Source organism: Populus trichocarpa, chromosome 4 (genome assembly GCF_000002775.5).
Source record: "Populus trichocarpa isolate Nisqually-1 chromosome 4, P.trichocarpa_v4.1, whole genome shotgun sequence".
Classification (NCBI taxonomy): Eukaryota; Viridiplantae; Streptophyta; class Magnoliopsida; order Malpighiales; family Salicaceae; genus Populus; species Populus trichocarpa.
The window spans coordinates 4,085,926-4,100,473 of NC_037288.2; the positions used below are offsets into that span (position 1 = coordinate 4,085,926).

Genomic DNA, 14,548 nt, shown 5'->3' on the forward strand with positions numbered 1-14,548 from the left:
TTCCTCATAAAGAAGGAAAGGTACAAATAGAGTAAAGTCCACTAACTTAAGACATAATTAATTAAACTATTTCTTTTTTTATTTACTACTGATGAAACCTCAAAAACTTTGGATTGGATTTGGGTTTTTTACAGTTGTGTTTTAGGTTAAGATTGGTGCTCGAGTCATGCTCGAGTCATTGACATGAGGTTAGTGTTTTGAGCCTTCAAAAATAAACCAAATTTAGGCTTCAACCCAATCCCAAGTAAATTCCTAGAGATTTTAGCACTGGCACACACCATAATATAGTGTTATGATCTTCAAGTTAGCACGACGCCGCAAGCCTACTTCTGTAGCTACATTTAATCAATATATTATGCTTACGAATGCACAAATTGTTAGTGCTGCGCCTACTTTTCTTGCTAATGATTATCATTTATCTGCATGTCTCACAAATAGCTATCACTAATGGTAACTATGACGCCTACCATATCCAGTGCAGTGCTACTCATTTTACAGGTTACCTGAAAGGTATAGATAATTTTCCTCCATGATTACTCTCATGCAATATATTTGTCACTTCATGCTTGCTCTGTGAGTTAAGTTTACATCATCAAGATATATAAATATATAAGGTTACTAGGTAAACAGACAAGATCATACAAAACCAAAGAACAACAGAACATACAACCATCACAACATATATTTCTTCTATGTTCTTGTTCTCATTGTCATACATTCTTTCCCCTTATAGTCTACTGAGTTGAGTATAAGAGGATTTTCTATCTTGACAAGGGATTTGTTTTTGCGGGAGCAGTTGGAAACTGGTTGTAGGCTTCCAAAAAACATTCTGCAACTCAAGAAAATCACAACGGGAGTTTCAGAAATTTACTTCCTGGAATATTTTCTGGAAATTCCAGAAATTTATGTGCCAAAATGAACATAGGCCGATGATGATTTCTAATACACTGGCAAAGGGAATTCACCATGTCCAAATAATGAAACTTGAAATGTTTTGCATTGTTGGATGCCATCTGGAACAGTAGATTATCATTTCTACTTTTAATAATTAAAGAATACAACAAAATGATTGTTGAGAAGTGAGAACCATTTAATCAGGGGTAGAGAAGGATTAGCATCAATGGTTGGAGCATCGAAACAATCGCTAGCAAAGATGTTCAAACCGAAATCAAAACCAAAGACAAATATGAGGTTACCACTACGATGATTATTTGCTCCGTCCGCCAAAGTAGAGATTAAATTTAAAAAAAAAGGCTTCATATAACTATAGCATTGTTCAACAGGGTTTATGGATCAAACTGGAGTTTTATTCATGACATGAGGTGGAAAACCTTTATTTACAAGATAGAGCTTAGACACTAGACTCCCTCTTCGACATTTAAAGAAACTTGAAAGATCATTGAAACAAACACTGACTACAAGGAAAACAATCTCAGCTTCAGTCAGGCTATAAATTGCGCAAAGCTTCCTCATCAAGCGCATGGTCTTCTGACATGTTGTCGGTTTCTGGTGACTGACAGATGGTGCATTTGTGAAAGCATCCCTGCATCAAGGAGCAATAATGTCCTTTACAAAAAGCACTAGCTTCAAATTCTCCATTGCACCAGTTATTGATTCTGTCAAAAAGTTCTCGTTGCCGAGCCTGATACCACCCATACCTATTGTTTCCATAAATACGTTTTCCCAGCATCAAGATTCTTGAAGATATTGCATAAATCTTCAGGTAAGGACAAGTATCACGAAAAATATAGCGCAAAGTCTCGACTATAATTTTCATGGATAATGCCTTTCTCTTCTGCACCTCTTTTTCTTCCATCCAGGCTTCTTGCCATTCCCGCTTTATTGAATGGATAGGCTTCGCCTGAAGTTCCTCATCATAATCCATAAGAATTAGATGATAACTGGGGAAGTAACTAACTCCATCATTTTCCCAATCTGGCCCTGTGCTGTAGAATCTCAAGAAGATTTTTTGTGGAACGATCTTCTTGAGCCTCCGAACTTCTGTGACATAGGCCACCAGAGATTGTTGAACACATCCTGGAAGTAAAGTGGCTTCTCTGTAACTTGTAGTGTCAACTTCAAGTTTCTGTAGTAACCCATTCTCAAAGAATCCACTGACTAATGTTTCTGGACTTCCAAGTCTTGCAACGACGAGACTAATTAATCCTGAATCTGAACTGAGCATTGTTGGAGTGACATGGGTATTGATGGTTGCCATTTCTAAATGTTGCTTTAGACTCTTGAATCCTTTTGATTCTGAATGAAGTTTTTGGATGATCAATCGATAGACTTCTTCAGAGGCTTCTTCAAGGTACTTCAGATTCCTTTTGATGGCTTCTTGTTGTAACATGGTATATGCAGGCAAATAAGTTTTCAAATTTGGCATACACCATCCTGTTTTGGCATAGGTGATTTCCATTGCATGACTTGTGTCTTCTTCTGTATTTCCTTTGCGAAGGATATACAGATCTTCAATATCCTGCAACTGCATATAACTCGAGAATATATTTCTAAATTGATCTTCATCCGGTAATCTACCGATTACTGGAACTAGATCCTCTAAAGCAAGTTTTACTCTGCGGAGTACATCTTGCTTTTCAGATAATAAATCTTTATAGTGTTGCTGACAAGCGGCCAGAGCATTAGCAAACACTTTTCGTAACCTTCTTTCGTGCGCGAAAAAAAGGTTATCAAGTATAATTTCTTCTTTTTCTGATAATACATCTTCTTGTTGGCTACAGTACTTGTAGTTTCCATTGCTCACTGCAGTGAGCTTTATTTCTCCAAATAAGATTTCTTTAGGAAGATTAGAGTCCATCTTTGCCTGCGGACAAATAATGAACTAATATTTCCATTCCTTTCACCTGCAACATACTCAACAGTAAATGAGAATTGCTTGAAAACCATGGCTGTTCATTTAAGTTTCATTATCAAACGTATCACTGGTCTATATATGAACTCAAATAGCATGCAGAAATTGACTCGAAGGATATTTATTGTTTTTTTTTTTTTTTTTACACGAGGAAGTCTTTGCGAAGATCTTCCTTTTAAATTCCTTGTTCTATTACTCAGTATCTCCTAGAATCTGCTCCTATGAGTTGGGATATTTTACGCAGTTGTTCCTGAGCTTTTTCTAATTCTCTTTCAATAGATGAATCCACAGGAATCCTATCAATTTTTCTTGATATTTCATTTCGGATCTCTTCTAGTTCTCTTGTTTGTTTTCTAATAATTTGCTCCAACTCTCTAACATCAAAATTTTTAAGTATCCTATTATTTTCTTCAAGCTGTTGTAAGATATTTTCTTGTTTCAGATCAGTTCTTCTTACTAAAGTTCTAGGATCTATTTGCCTTTCCAAATCTTTCAAATCTTCTCTTCTTACCAGTTGCTCTAATCCTGGGATTCTAATGTTTCTAATATCACTCTGAGTAGCCAACTTTTCTTCATCCAACTTTCTTAGTATTCGATTGTTTTCGAGTACCAATTTCTCCACATCTGTTTTTCCACTAGAATTTCTTACTTCTTCCAATATATCCCTCCCCATTCTTTCTAATTTAGATATCCTGTATTCAACATCATCTAGACAATCTCTAATCACTTTCTCAGTATGTTCAAATTTTCTGTCCAAATTCTTCTCATTAAATATCTTTTCAATTTCTCTCTTAAACCCGCTAAATCTTTCCAATATTTCATTATTCTGATCCTCTATTACTCGACCTGCACGATTTACTATATTTCTAAGATCCTCGGTCTGTCTATTTAGATCCTCCTGAGAGAGTGAATTGTCTTTGAAATATTCCAACTTTTCTTCTAACCACTTAGCCTGAAATTTTAATATGTCCCAAATTCCTAGTAACAGATCATTAGTAGTGTTTCCTAGGTCCTCACCCTGCTTATGATAAGCATGGTCAAAAGGAGCAAGTTGACAGGCAGGCTCAAAATTGTTATTATAAGCGCTAAATTGATGAACTCTGTAGACGCCAGTATCATAACTCATTTTTAATGTTCTTGGTGCAAAATAGATGATATAATATCTTACTAGCTAGTACCTATAGATGACAGTACTAGAAAGTTTTACCGAGAAGCACCACTAACCAGAGTTGTCGAAGACAGGACACAGAAGATGAAGTAGTTGTTCTATACCTTGTCGACGCCAAGATGATAAATCCTACCTCAACAATTATTACTCGTCAAGACTTTGGGTTTAGCTGAAGAAATTTTGGAATGGATTCATGGATCAAGCTGGGATTTTATTCTTAACGTAAATTAGGAGGTAGGAAATAGAGTTTTTACAAGGTGGATGTATGAGATAGTATCTGGATCTTGACTCTGGTACTCCCTCCTCGACTTCTGATGAACTAGTAGGAAAATGTCTAAAACAAACACAAACTACAAGGAAGAGTACTAGGCCGAATGGATGCAGTCTACCTCTTCTGTTTGCAACTACCCAATTTATAGAACTTTATCCGAGACTTAAATGTTGTTGGAGGGATATTATGCAAGGGCAATAGCCTGTGAGCGAAAACCGGTCCGAAAATAAGGAAAGAAATGGAATTGGATATTTTAAAAAGAAATTGTTTTTTCATAAAACAAAATATTGTTTTCAAAATAGCAATTCAGTTTTCAAAAAAAAAGAAGAGAATTTTAATAACTGTTATTAAATGTAACCTGATTTAACAAATTAATCTAAAATTTAATTTAAATTAATTTTAAAAAAAATTGAGTATGAGTTGACTCAATTAATCTTAGATAATTGAACAAGTTATAATCCGAATTTAGTTTGATTTTTTTAAAAAATTTATAACAATATCATTAAAAAAAAATTAAAACCACATTATTTTAATTGACTCAAATTAATCTATTCAATCAATAATACAAGTTTAGACCAAGTTATAAATCGGGTTTAATTTGCTTTTAATCATGCTTTGACATATATATCCGGCTGCATGATTCTTATTCGCATTATTATTTTTGGCTTCGAGGTGTTTTATTTTTATCCTCAATATCGTCAAGTGAAAATCATGTGCTGTTAATTTTTTAAAACAAACAATTTAATGAAAATCTTCCGACAAATTTGAGTCATGCTAATCTGGATTTCTCGCAATAATTTGTTATCTCTTTTAATTTATGATGTGGGTCAAGCTGTCATTTAATTATTTGTTTTTGAGTTTTTATATATTTAATTATAATGAAATTCCTTTTAACTTAAATGATTAAAGTTTTTTCATCTTGTCAATTTCACAAATTAATGCTATGAACTGAGACAGATTGATTTATCTTTTGTTAGTCATGTGGTTAAAGATGCAGACATGTTTAAAGGGTAGAGTTAGGGCTTGATACACGGGTAGATGGTCATACAGCAATTCTTGAGAATGAAGTATACAATATCCAGGGATATATACTAATTTTCTATTATTTTATATATTATACAAAAAACAATATTTTAACTCTAGATAAAATGAAGCACCTAAGATATCACCATAACTAATAATAATACATGGACAATTGAAGGTGATAATATATGGTTTTAAAGCATGTTTGGGAGTGTGGTTGCAGTTGTTTTTTAAAGTGTTTTTCGTGCCGAAATGCATCAAAATAATATTTTTTTATTTTTAAAAAATTATTTTTAAGATCAACGCATCAAAACGATCCAAAACATACAAAAAAACAATTAAATTTTTTAAAAACACGGGTACAACCGCGTTTCCAGACGATCACTTGAAAAAAAATGCCATCATGTTATTATATTGTTATTTATATATATGCTTTACAATTACAAATGAATTTAGATATCAAAAACTAAGTTATATTGATAAATGTTTTGATGATTATGAAAGGATCAATGACCATTTCATTTTTCTTTTCCAAATATAATTATTGCTACTTATCCCTCTTTTCAGTTCGGTATTTGTGATGATCTCTGTTTTCAATTCGGTATTTATGATACTGCTTCTCATATTATATTTCTTCTTATAAAAATTGCAAAAAAATAACTTATAGTATAAATGTTTTCGTTGAAATAACTCTCAGACAAAAATAACTTATAGTATAAATGTTTTCGTTGAAATAATCCTCTTTAATTATCGATCATATTGCTCCGTAAATCAACATCATTAAAATAAATAAAATAAGGATGTGGCGAAAGGTTTTAGGGTGTACTTGCAGGTTGAAGTAAAATCCTTTTGAATGCAATTAAAAAAAGAAAGAAAGAACAAAAAAAGAAACAGGTCATCGCTGTGATAGTTAGAAAATTGTGAGGCAGAGATTCTTAAGTTAAAAATTAATTTTTCAATTAATTTTCATTCAAAAATATCTAATAAACATTATAAATATCTTCCTAAATCACATCTTAACGTCAAATTAAATACTCCAAAATAATCTAAGAAATCTAAAATGAACCGGACCTGAAAAATCTTAATCTTCTTTTCAGACATGTTTACAGGAAAAACCCATTATTATCAAATTTTTATAATCGAATGAAACATGTTAACACAAAGTTTAATTATTTTTGTTATTAGTATCGTGATAACTAACTATTTTCTCTTTCTTTTGCTGTTTTTTGGTAATTTTATTTCGTATTTCTCTAATTCGTGGACTGAAAAATAAACTAAATAAATTTTTAGATCAAAATAAAAATTATTGTGAATTTGTGGTGAGCCATGTACTTTCTGTGTTTTAATTTGAAGCTTAATTTTATATAATTAGACCGTAAATTGATGCAATTAAAAAAAAAGTTTGAAATTAAAGGGAAAAAAAACCCGAGGTTTATTACTGTCGATATAAATAGTGGTCAACCTTCAACTTTTTTAGTTTTGGTTAATTTTCTTGCTGGAAGATATCTTTAGAAGAGCAATAACTTGCCAGCTAACTATTTGGCTATATATCTACTAGCTTTTCTCCTTCATAATGTGAGGTGCTCATTGCTTTTAGGCCCTCTGCAATTAATAGTGATAATGTCCAGTTCATAAAGTGGTGATATTTCACATGCCATATTAATGAGAAAGCTACACATAGCGGATTAATATATGTCTAAAAGGGATCAGAAATGTGAAGAAAGCGCAGCACGCAGTAGCTAGCGCTGAAAGGGAGGCAAGTTGTATTTGCCTAAAATAGGATGAGTTCATGAGGTTGCCAGGGCCACATTCTCAGCAGCACGTTCAAGATGACACTGGTTCTTCACTGCCTAATTTAAGACTGTGACCTGACAATCTTAATTTCTGACAATTCACTGGATCACCACTTATTTTTCATCTCTTTTCTCTCTTTTTTTGTCTAGTTTTCACATGCAAATTCAACAGACATTGTTGTCACATTTGTGAACACAAGAAAGTCCAGAGAACAAAGTCATTAATGAGATTTGTATTAGTCTTTTTTCTGTCTTTTAGCAAATTATAATTCATACTCAAACAAAAATAAATAATGTTTCCATCGGCCGACAAGTTAGCTGGTCCTCCATTTGAATTATAAACCATAAATATTTGCACAACGGAAGCTGAAATTGGTTTTGAACAAAAAGATCACTTGGTGAATTCTAAACCATAAATATTTGCACAACGGAAGCTGAAATTGGTTTTAAACAAAAGGATCACTTGGTGATGATGTCTCAGAACCTATGATATGTAAATAATAGATTGTTTAATGTTTGATATAATGGTTAATACATATTTTCAGATACTTAGATTTTTTTTTTAGACTAAGGAATTCTATACTTATGATAAAAATTTAAGTACTTGCAAAGACAGTCCTAATCGAATGGACTTAAAGATTCTTCGATGATAAAATCAGTATATTTATGAGAAAAACAATAAATTACTTAAAAGAACCTTAAATTCAAGAAACAAAATTATTTATTCTTGAGTTTTAAGTTAGCTAATGCTCTGAAATCTATACAAGTTTATTTTAAGAGATAAAAAATTTTGAACTCTTACCTGAATGGTTCAAGATGTATTTATAACCTCTGAACTTTGTCGTTTTCAGATAAGGGAATATTAGTCAGCCAAGAGATTATACAGTGGTCATCCCTAAAGCTAGTGACCATATTTCTTAGGTCATAAGTAAATACAGTGGTGGTAATATTATCACTATTGCCCCTATGTCTATACGAGTTTGGATACTCATTTCCCTCGGAGAGATTTGTGAGGGATGTTCTGAGGTATTACAACTTTAATCTTGCTCATATTCATCGTAATAGGTGGATTATTCTATCCTTATTTGAAAAGTTATTGAGGATTTTGAATGAAGAGCCTTCGATTAAGGTATTTAGGCAATGTTATACCTTGATCAGTAGCATTGAAGGGGGACATTCGATCCCTTGATTTCTTACCTTCATCAATAAGCTAAATGGACCTATGAAGAATACCATGAGAGGAAAGTCCTCTCGTTTAAAAAAATAAAGGGAGAAATGGGTGATAGTCAGGTTTGATTATGCAACCAAATCTCAGGATGGGTATAGTCCAATTTGAGGTTATACCCACTATTAAAGGACACCCCCAACTGGTGTGTGGCAGGCGTGCCAGGTGTTAGCGTAGTCGTTGGCAGTGTTTCACCTTTTTTCTAACAAAGGCTCCATTACCATTAGCGGAAACTATAAAACAAAATTATTCAGCAGTCCCTGGGATCTCTTTGGATAGATCTAGAGTTGTTTAGAGATTTATTACCTTAAGATCTAATCTTCTTCAGTTTTGAATAATTCTTTAGAGGTTGGGTTATCGCAAACTACAACATGTTCAATTGTTCTGGCTCTAATGGTAATCTACACAAACCACCAATGAGAAATCTCTTAAATCTCTATTTAAGAGAGAGATTGTTATGCCTAGAGTGATAGCTCTCTATTCTATGACTTATATAATTTTTCTGTCTAATAGACATCCACCCAAATAAGAGGCATAGCTTATTATTTATAGAGAAATTTGAAAAGACCTATAATGTCATAACCCAATTCTGGGTTATTCCCCAAAATTCATTTTTTTTTTTTTCAAAATAAAAATAAAAAAAAATAAAATACAGGCTGCAAAATAGGCAAAAATCAATATGCAATTTTCAGAGGAAATTCAAGGCCTTTCGGCGCCCCATTGTGCCCAAAATCGGAGAAAAAATGCAAATTCAAGGTCAAATTAAATGATTATTGGACAAATTTGCATAAAAATTAAGTCCAATAACATAATTAAATTTTTAATAGGCCAATTTGATTTAATCATGGGCCAAATTAAATTTTAATTATGTTTAAGAATTAATTTGGGTCCAAATGAAGGATTTAATTAAGTGCAAGGACTTAATTATACTTTAAATGGGTCAAATTAATTTTATTTGGGGCTTAATTGGTGAAAAATTAAGTTTGAGAGCCTAATTTGGGCTTAATGGAGAAGATTGGAATTTTAAGAGACCAAATTTAATTTTTACCAAGTTAATTGATTGAAATTAGGGGCCAAATTGCAAGAAAATTAAAGTTTTGGGGCCAATTAGGGGTTAAATTGACAAAATCCAAAGCCAAGGACCAAACTGCAGAGGCGCCAAACTGGAGGGGCCTAATTGACAAAATCCGGGGGGGCCAAATTGAAGAAATTGAAAGTTTAATGGTCAATTAGGGACGAAATTGCATAAATCCGAGACCAAGGACCATATTGCAAAAGGCGCGTAACTCTGGGGCCGAAGATGAAGTTACGCCGGGATTAAATTGCATCAAATCCGAAGTTTCAGGGTCAATTAGGGAATAGTATTGAACGAAATTGAAAGACGGAGGACTAAATTGAAATTCAGCAAAATTCCCTATTTTATCAAAACGGCGCCGTTTTGATCCAAAAAAAGGGGCAGGACCAGGCGACGCGTCGCCGGATACTGTTCATCTTCTTCTCCACTGAGCTGCCCGAGTGGCCGACTTCAGGCCGTGTTTTCTGCCTCATTTGGCACCCAAATCCGACAAAGCATGCGCAAAAATGTCCACCTGGAACCCCGTTATCCCGGGGAGTGGTCCGGTCGGGTCGAAAAGGTTTGAAACGACTCCGTTTATTGGCCCAAAGTGTGCACCTCGGGCAGTCTGCAAATTTGGCAGTTCGAGGTGCCCAATTTGAGCCAACGGTTTGGATCACTCAGGTCGAATCAAGGGCTGATACTTTTTCCCCATTGAAGACAAGATTGCCCTCTTTCCAGCCCTATAAATAGGAGCAATTTTCATGCTCAGAGGGGGGAGAAAAACGAGCTCAAAGTTGGCCGAAAACCAGCCTTCTGTATTTCCTGCAAACAATCCTTTTTCTGCTTTCTCTCTCCACCGTGGCCTTCAGCCACCACCACCTTCTTCACCTGGCTTCTCACCATCATCCCCACCTCCAGTGGCCATAAAACCATCTCACGTGACAGTTGCACCACTTCTCTCCCTCTCTCCTCTGTAAAAATCTTCTCCTCTGCCACCGTGACTCCTGCAGCGGCGGCGACGGCAGAGCCAGCAGCCACCACCTTGCCCAGAAGCTCTCTTCCTTCCCAAAGGCAGCCGGGGTAGCAGCTCTTTCCTCAGCTACACCAACAGCTCCAGCCGTGAGCTTTCCTTCTCCTTTGCAGGACTCTGCTCCTTCTTCTTCCAGCCGGGACCAGTGCACGCCGCCGTCCTCGCCGCCTCCAGTCGCACCGCGCACCACCAGCCAGGCCGCCAACTCCCTCCACGCCAGGTAATTCTCTCCTCCCCTTCCCCTTCTTCTTCGCCGTCTCTGTTCACTGAGTGAACAGTGGACGTGAATTATAATTCACGTCCTACTGTTCACGCATGAACAGTGGACGTGAATTATAATTCATGTCTACTGTTCATGCAGTGTATTATATCTTTTTCTTTATCTTTTTTTTTCAGAAAAAAAACAATTTCAAAAATATAAAAAAAAATCAAAAAAATTCAAAAAATCATTTAAAAAAAACTTGTGACTGTCTTAAATATTTTTCTGCCAAGTTTGCTTAATATTGGATTGTATACTTACATTGTAAGATACAAGTCCGGTATTAAAATACCCGGTTTTCTCCGAAATATTTAAAAAAAAATCAAAAAAAGAAAAAATATTTTATTGCATACGGCCAAGTCCTAAAGAATTTTCCAAGCATGTTTTCAGAAAAAATTGCATCTTTTTCACGTTTTAAAAATCCAAAAAATGGATATCATAACTAGTTTATGATCATTCGTTAGGGTTTGGCCAAAATATCAAAAACCTTTTTTTTAACTCTTTTTTTTCAGGATCCAGGTGTAGACTTTAATATTTGTGGGGTGTAAAATTACACGATAAAGTACACCCTCGGGTATTAAAGATACAAGGGGTAAATAAATGCAATCCTAAAATTTAGACTTTAGAACGGTTATGATTTAACCCAATAAGGTAGAGACTCCTTCACGAAGGGAGATCTGCCTTGAACCTTAGAAAAGACCAACGAATAGAAACTCGACCTAGAAAAAAATAATCAAACAACAATGCAGCTTACCTTAGGTAGGGTGCACTGGGGGTGATGCGTCTTCCCCTTGCACAACCAGTCCCTTACTCAGATTCTCGCAGACCATAGGTTCCTAGTGACCATAATACTAGGTGGCGACTCCAAAGAACCAAGCAAAACACAAATAATAAATAATCGCCAGCGGACGCCGCGCGGATTTTGACGTGCGACAGAATGGCGACTCCACTGGGGACAACCATGTCTGGTCGGACTAAGCATTGATTGTTTGATTGTTTTCTTTTGTTGGTTTTTAATTTTAGCTTGCATTTCTACTGCTTTAGCATGCATTTTAATTTTACGAATAAACCCAATTCTAGGTTAGGTGGGGAGTAGCGGTCTGCCTCATGACTTTCAGTCGGGGTTCAGATTCGTGAAACATCCAACTATGAACTGAGTGTTTACTCGGTAATGGCAGTCACAATGTGTCCCAACCATTCCTTGTAAACCCCTATACTGCCTTCACGTGAGGTGGTCACTGGGCAGTTCATAGACCCTTTTGAAGACTAGGTAGAAAGCCTACCCATCATGTAATGACCTAAAATATTCCTTTAGAGCGTGAACCCCTTTACATATTCATTTTGCTTGGGTTTTTGCCAGTCATACCCAATGTACCTACATTTGCATCCACACACATACATCCATCCATTGTAAATAACATACATACATGCGCCAGGTTGAAATATAGGTCCCCAAAGCGCCTATAACACCCGACTCTGAACACAAAACATGGAAGGTGAAGAGCGTGCTCACCGTGACGCCCATTTCCAAGAAGAGTTAGAATCTCTGAAAGTAAGCGTGGCTCGCCTCACTAGCTTACTCGAGCAAACACTTAGAAATGCCTCTGGTGAAGGTCCTTCCAACCGACCTGCTATTTTTGTTCAGCCTCCAACAACAGCTCAACCCGAAGAAACAATGAGTGAACATGGTCATGAACCTCCACACATTCCAGCTTTTGTGCACTCAATGCCACCAGCACCAACCCCCGCAGTCATAGATGCATTTGCCAATGAGTCCCACAAGACCAAGTCATCTGATGACATTGATAAGATGGCAGCGCTAGAAGCCCGAATCAAAGCCATTGAGAGGGTAGACTTGTACGATCCAGTACGAGCAATAGAAATGTGTTTGGTCCCAAATGTGGTTGTCCCGAAGAAGTTTCGTGTTCCTGAATTCGTCAAATATACTGGAACACAATGCCCCATGACTCATCTCAAATCCTACTGTAACAAAATGGCAGAAGTAGTATATGATGAAAAACTACTGATGCATTTTTTCCAAGATAGCTTAAGTGGGGCGGCATTAAACTGGTACATGAGATTGGACAACACCAAGATCCAAAAATGGAAAGACTTGGTGGATGCTTTTGTCAAGCAATACAAGTATAATATGGACATCACTCCTGACAGAACTAGTTTGTCCAACCTAGAGAAAAGGGATAAGGAAAGCATAAGGGAATATGCTCAAAGGTGGAGAGACCTAGCTGCTCAAGTACATCCTCCACTCCTGGATAAAGAGATGGTCACTCTATTTGCCAACACGCTCAAGGACCCATACTACGAGCATGTGATTGGTAGTTCGGCCCAACAATTTACTGACACTGTGGCAGTAGCTGAACGCATAGAGCAAGGAGTAAAGAGTGGTAGAATCTATGTATCTGTGGAGAAAAGGGGCTTTGAAGGTAAAAAGAAAGAGGTCGACTATGTTGAAAGTGGATATAGGGGTAGGAAGAACCCATTCCAGAACTATCACACTCCATCCCCTTCACCCCAAATTTCTAACATCAATCTCAGCCCTACATTCCTCACAAGAAAACCTGAGCCTCAAACCAAACACCAAAGAGTCCAAGAGCAACTACCTCCATTACCGTTGCCCTTAAATGAGATGTACCAAAAGCTACTGAGCAGCGGGCATATAGCTCCAGAACCTTTGACACCTTTGCAACCACCTTACCCCAACTGGTACAAGCCCGACCTCACTTGCGAGTATCATGCTGGTGCCGCGGGACACAACATTCATACTTGCAGTGCCTTTAAGAAGAGGCTCATGCATTTGATTAAAGCTGGATGGGTAACCTTCGAAGGAACTCTAAACGTGAGTTCAACCCTTTACCCAATCATGCTTCAGGTACTGGGTCAGTGAATGCACTAGAGGGGGAATGCTCTGGAAACCTCAAAGCACCGATGGCAAGAGCAAAGTGTGAAGAAGGCAATGTGCACTCTCAAGGATAGAGGACAAAGTTCTGCTATAGAATGGGAAGATGGAGCCTACCCAATTATTTCCTTTTGTTTGATCATGTCTGTTTCAACCTGTTTTAGTCTTATTAGCAATTTAGCTCATAATGCCATAAGACTTTCTCTGTCAAATGAGCATTTCCTGTTAATAAAATCATGTGTTTTCCTGTGTTCATGACATGCCTTCATTTTTTTGCTGTTTCATGCAAATAACACATTGAACATAACCTTTAAACGTGAAACCATTGCGCCAAGAATCGTTGGGCGTGTTTCCCCTTTCTTCCAAAACTATGCATGTTTTCACAAGGATTTTTGGGAAATCAAAGTTTAGTACAAAAACAGAAATCATGTTGGTGTTTGTTCAAACAAACAAGTTCTGAAAATTCAGGTGATTCCTTAGAAAGGTAACCATACACCAAGAAAACCCAAAAAAAAAAAAAAAAAAAAAAAACACAATGAAGTGACTCCAAAAGCTGAGTTTTATTTGCATGAATCACTCTGCATACTCGTATGAAAGCAAGGCTTACCGATCCTAAGTGCATGCATTTGAGATGAAGAAAGGCCATCTTTGATAATCCTTTCACAAGGCTAAAATATATCCTTTGCAGTCCCCTTTTGAACCTGGTAGTGTTTTTTGGAAATAACCTTGACTAGGATCACACCCTACACTGGGGGCAAGTGCTAAAAAATCCTTAATGATTGAAAATGCCCACACAGTACTAGGGGGCATAAAAAGTCTTCAACGATGAAAGTGCCCAAACAATACTGGGGGGCATAAAAGAAAATTCTCAATCATCGAAGGTGCCCATACAAAGCTGGGGGGCATGAAGAAAAATCCAAAGGATCCAAAATTTTG

General features: G+C 36.3%; 3 protein-coding genes across 3 annotated transcripts; 1 reads left to right on the plus strand and 2 right to left on the minus strand.

Annotated features, from left to right (window-relative positions):
• Positions 1–1,285: 1,285 nt before the first annotated feature.
• On the minus strand, positions 1,286–4,098 carry LOC127905239 (uncharacterized). Its single transcript, XM_052452502.1, has one exon. It carries the CDS (start codon positions 3,996–3,998, stop codon positions 3,069–3,071), a length of 930 nt encoding a protein of 309 aa, XP_052308462.1. The 5' UTR covers positions 3,999–4,098; the 3' UTR covers positions 1,286–3,068.
• Positions 1,286–4,440, minus strand: LOC7470242 (uncharacterized). The gene is made up of 2 exons (XM_024598616.2): positions 4,097–4,440; positions 1,286–2,864 (listed from the first exon to the last, which is right to left on the minus strand). The coding sequence occupies exon 2, from the start codon at positions 2,816–2,818 to the stop codon at positions 1,448–1,450; it is 1,371 nt and encodes a 456-aa protein (XP_024454384.2). The 5' UTR covers positions 2,819–2,864; positions 4,097–4,440; the 3' UTR covers positions 1,286–1,447.
• Positions 4,441–12,187: 7,747 nt separating this feature from the next.
• LOC127905212 (uncharacterized) lies at positions 12,188–13,600 on the plus strand. The gene has a single exon (XM_052452271.1). It carries the CDS (start codon positions 12,188–12,190, stop codon positions 13,598–13,600), a length of 1,413 nt encoding a protein of 470 aa, XP_052308231.1.
• Positions 13,601–14,548: the final 948 nt, after the last annotated feature.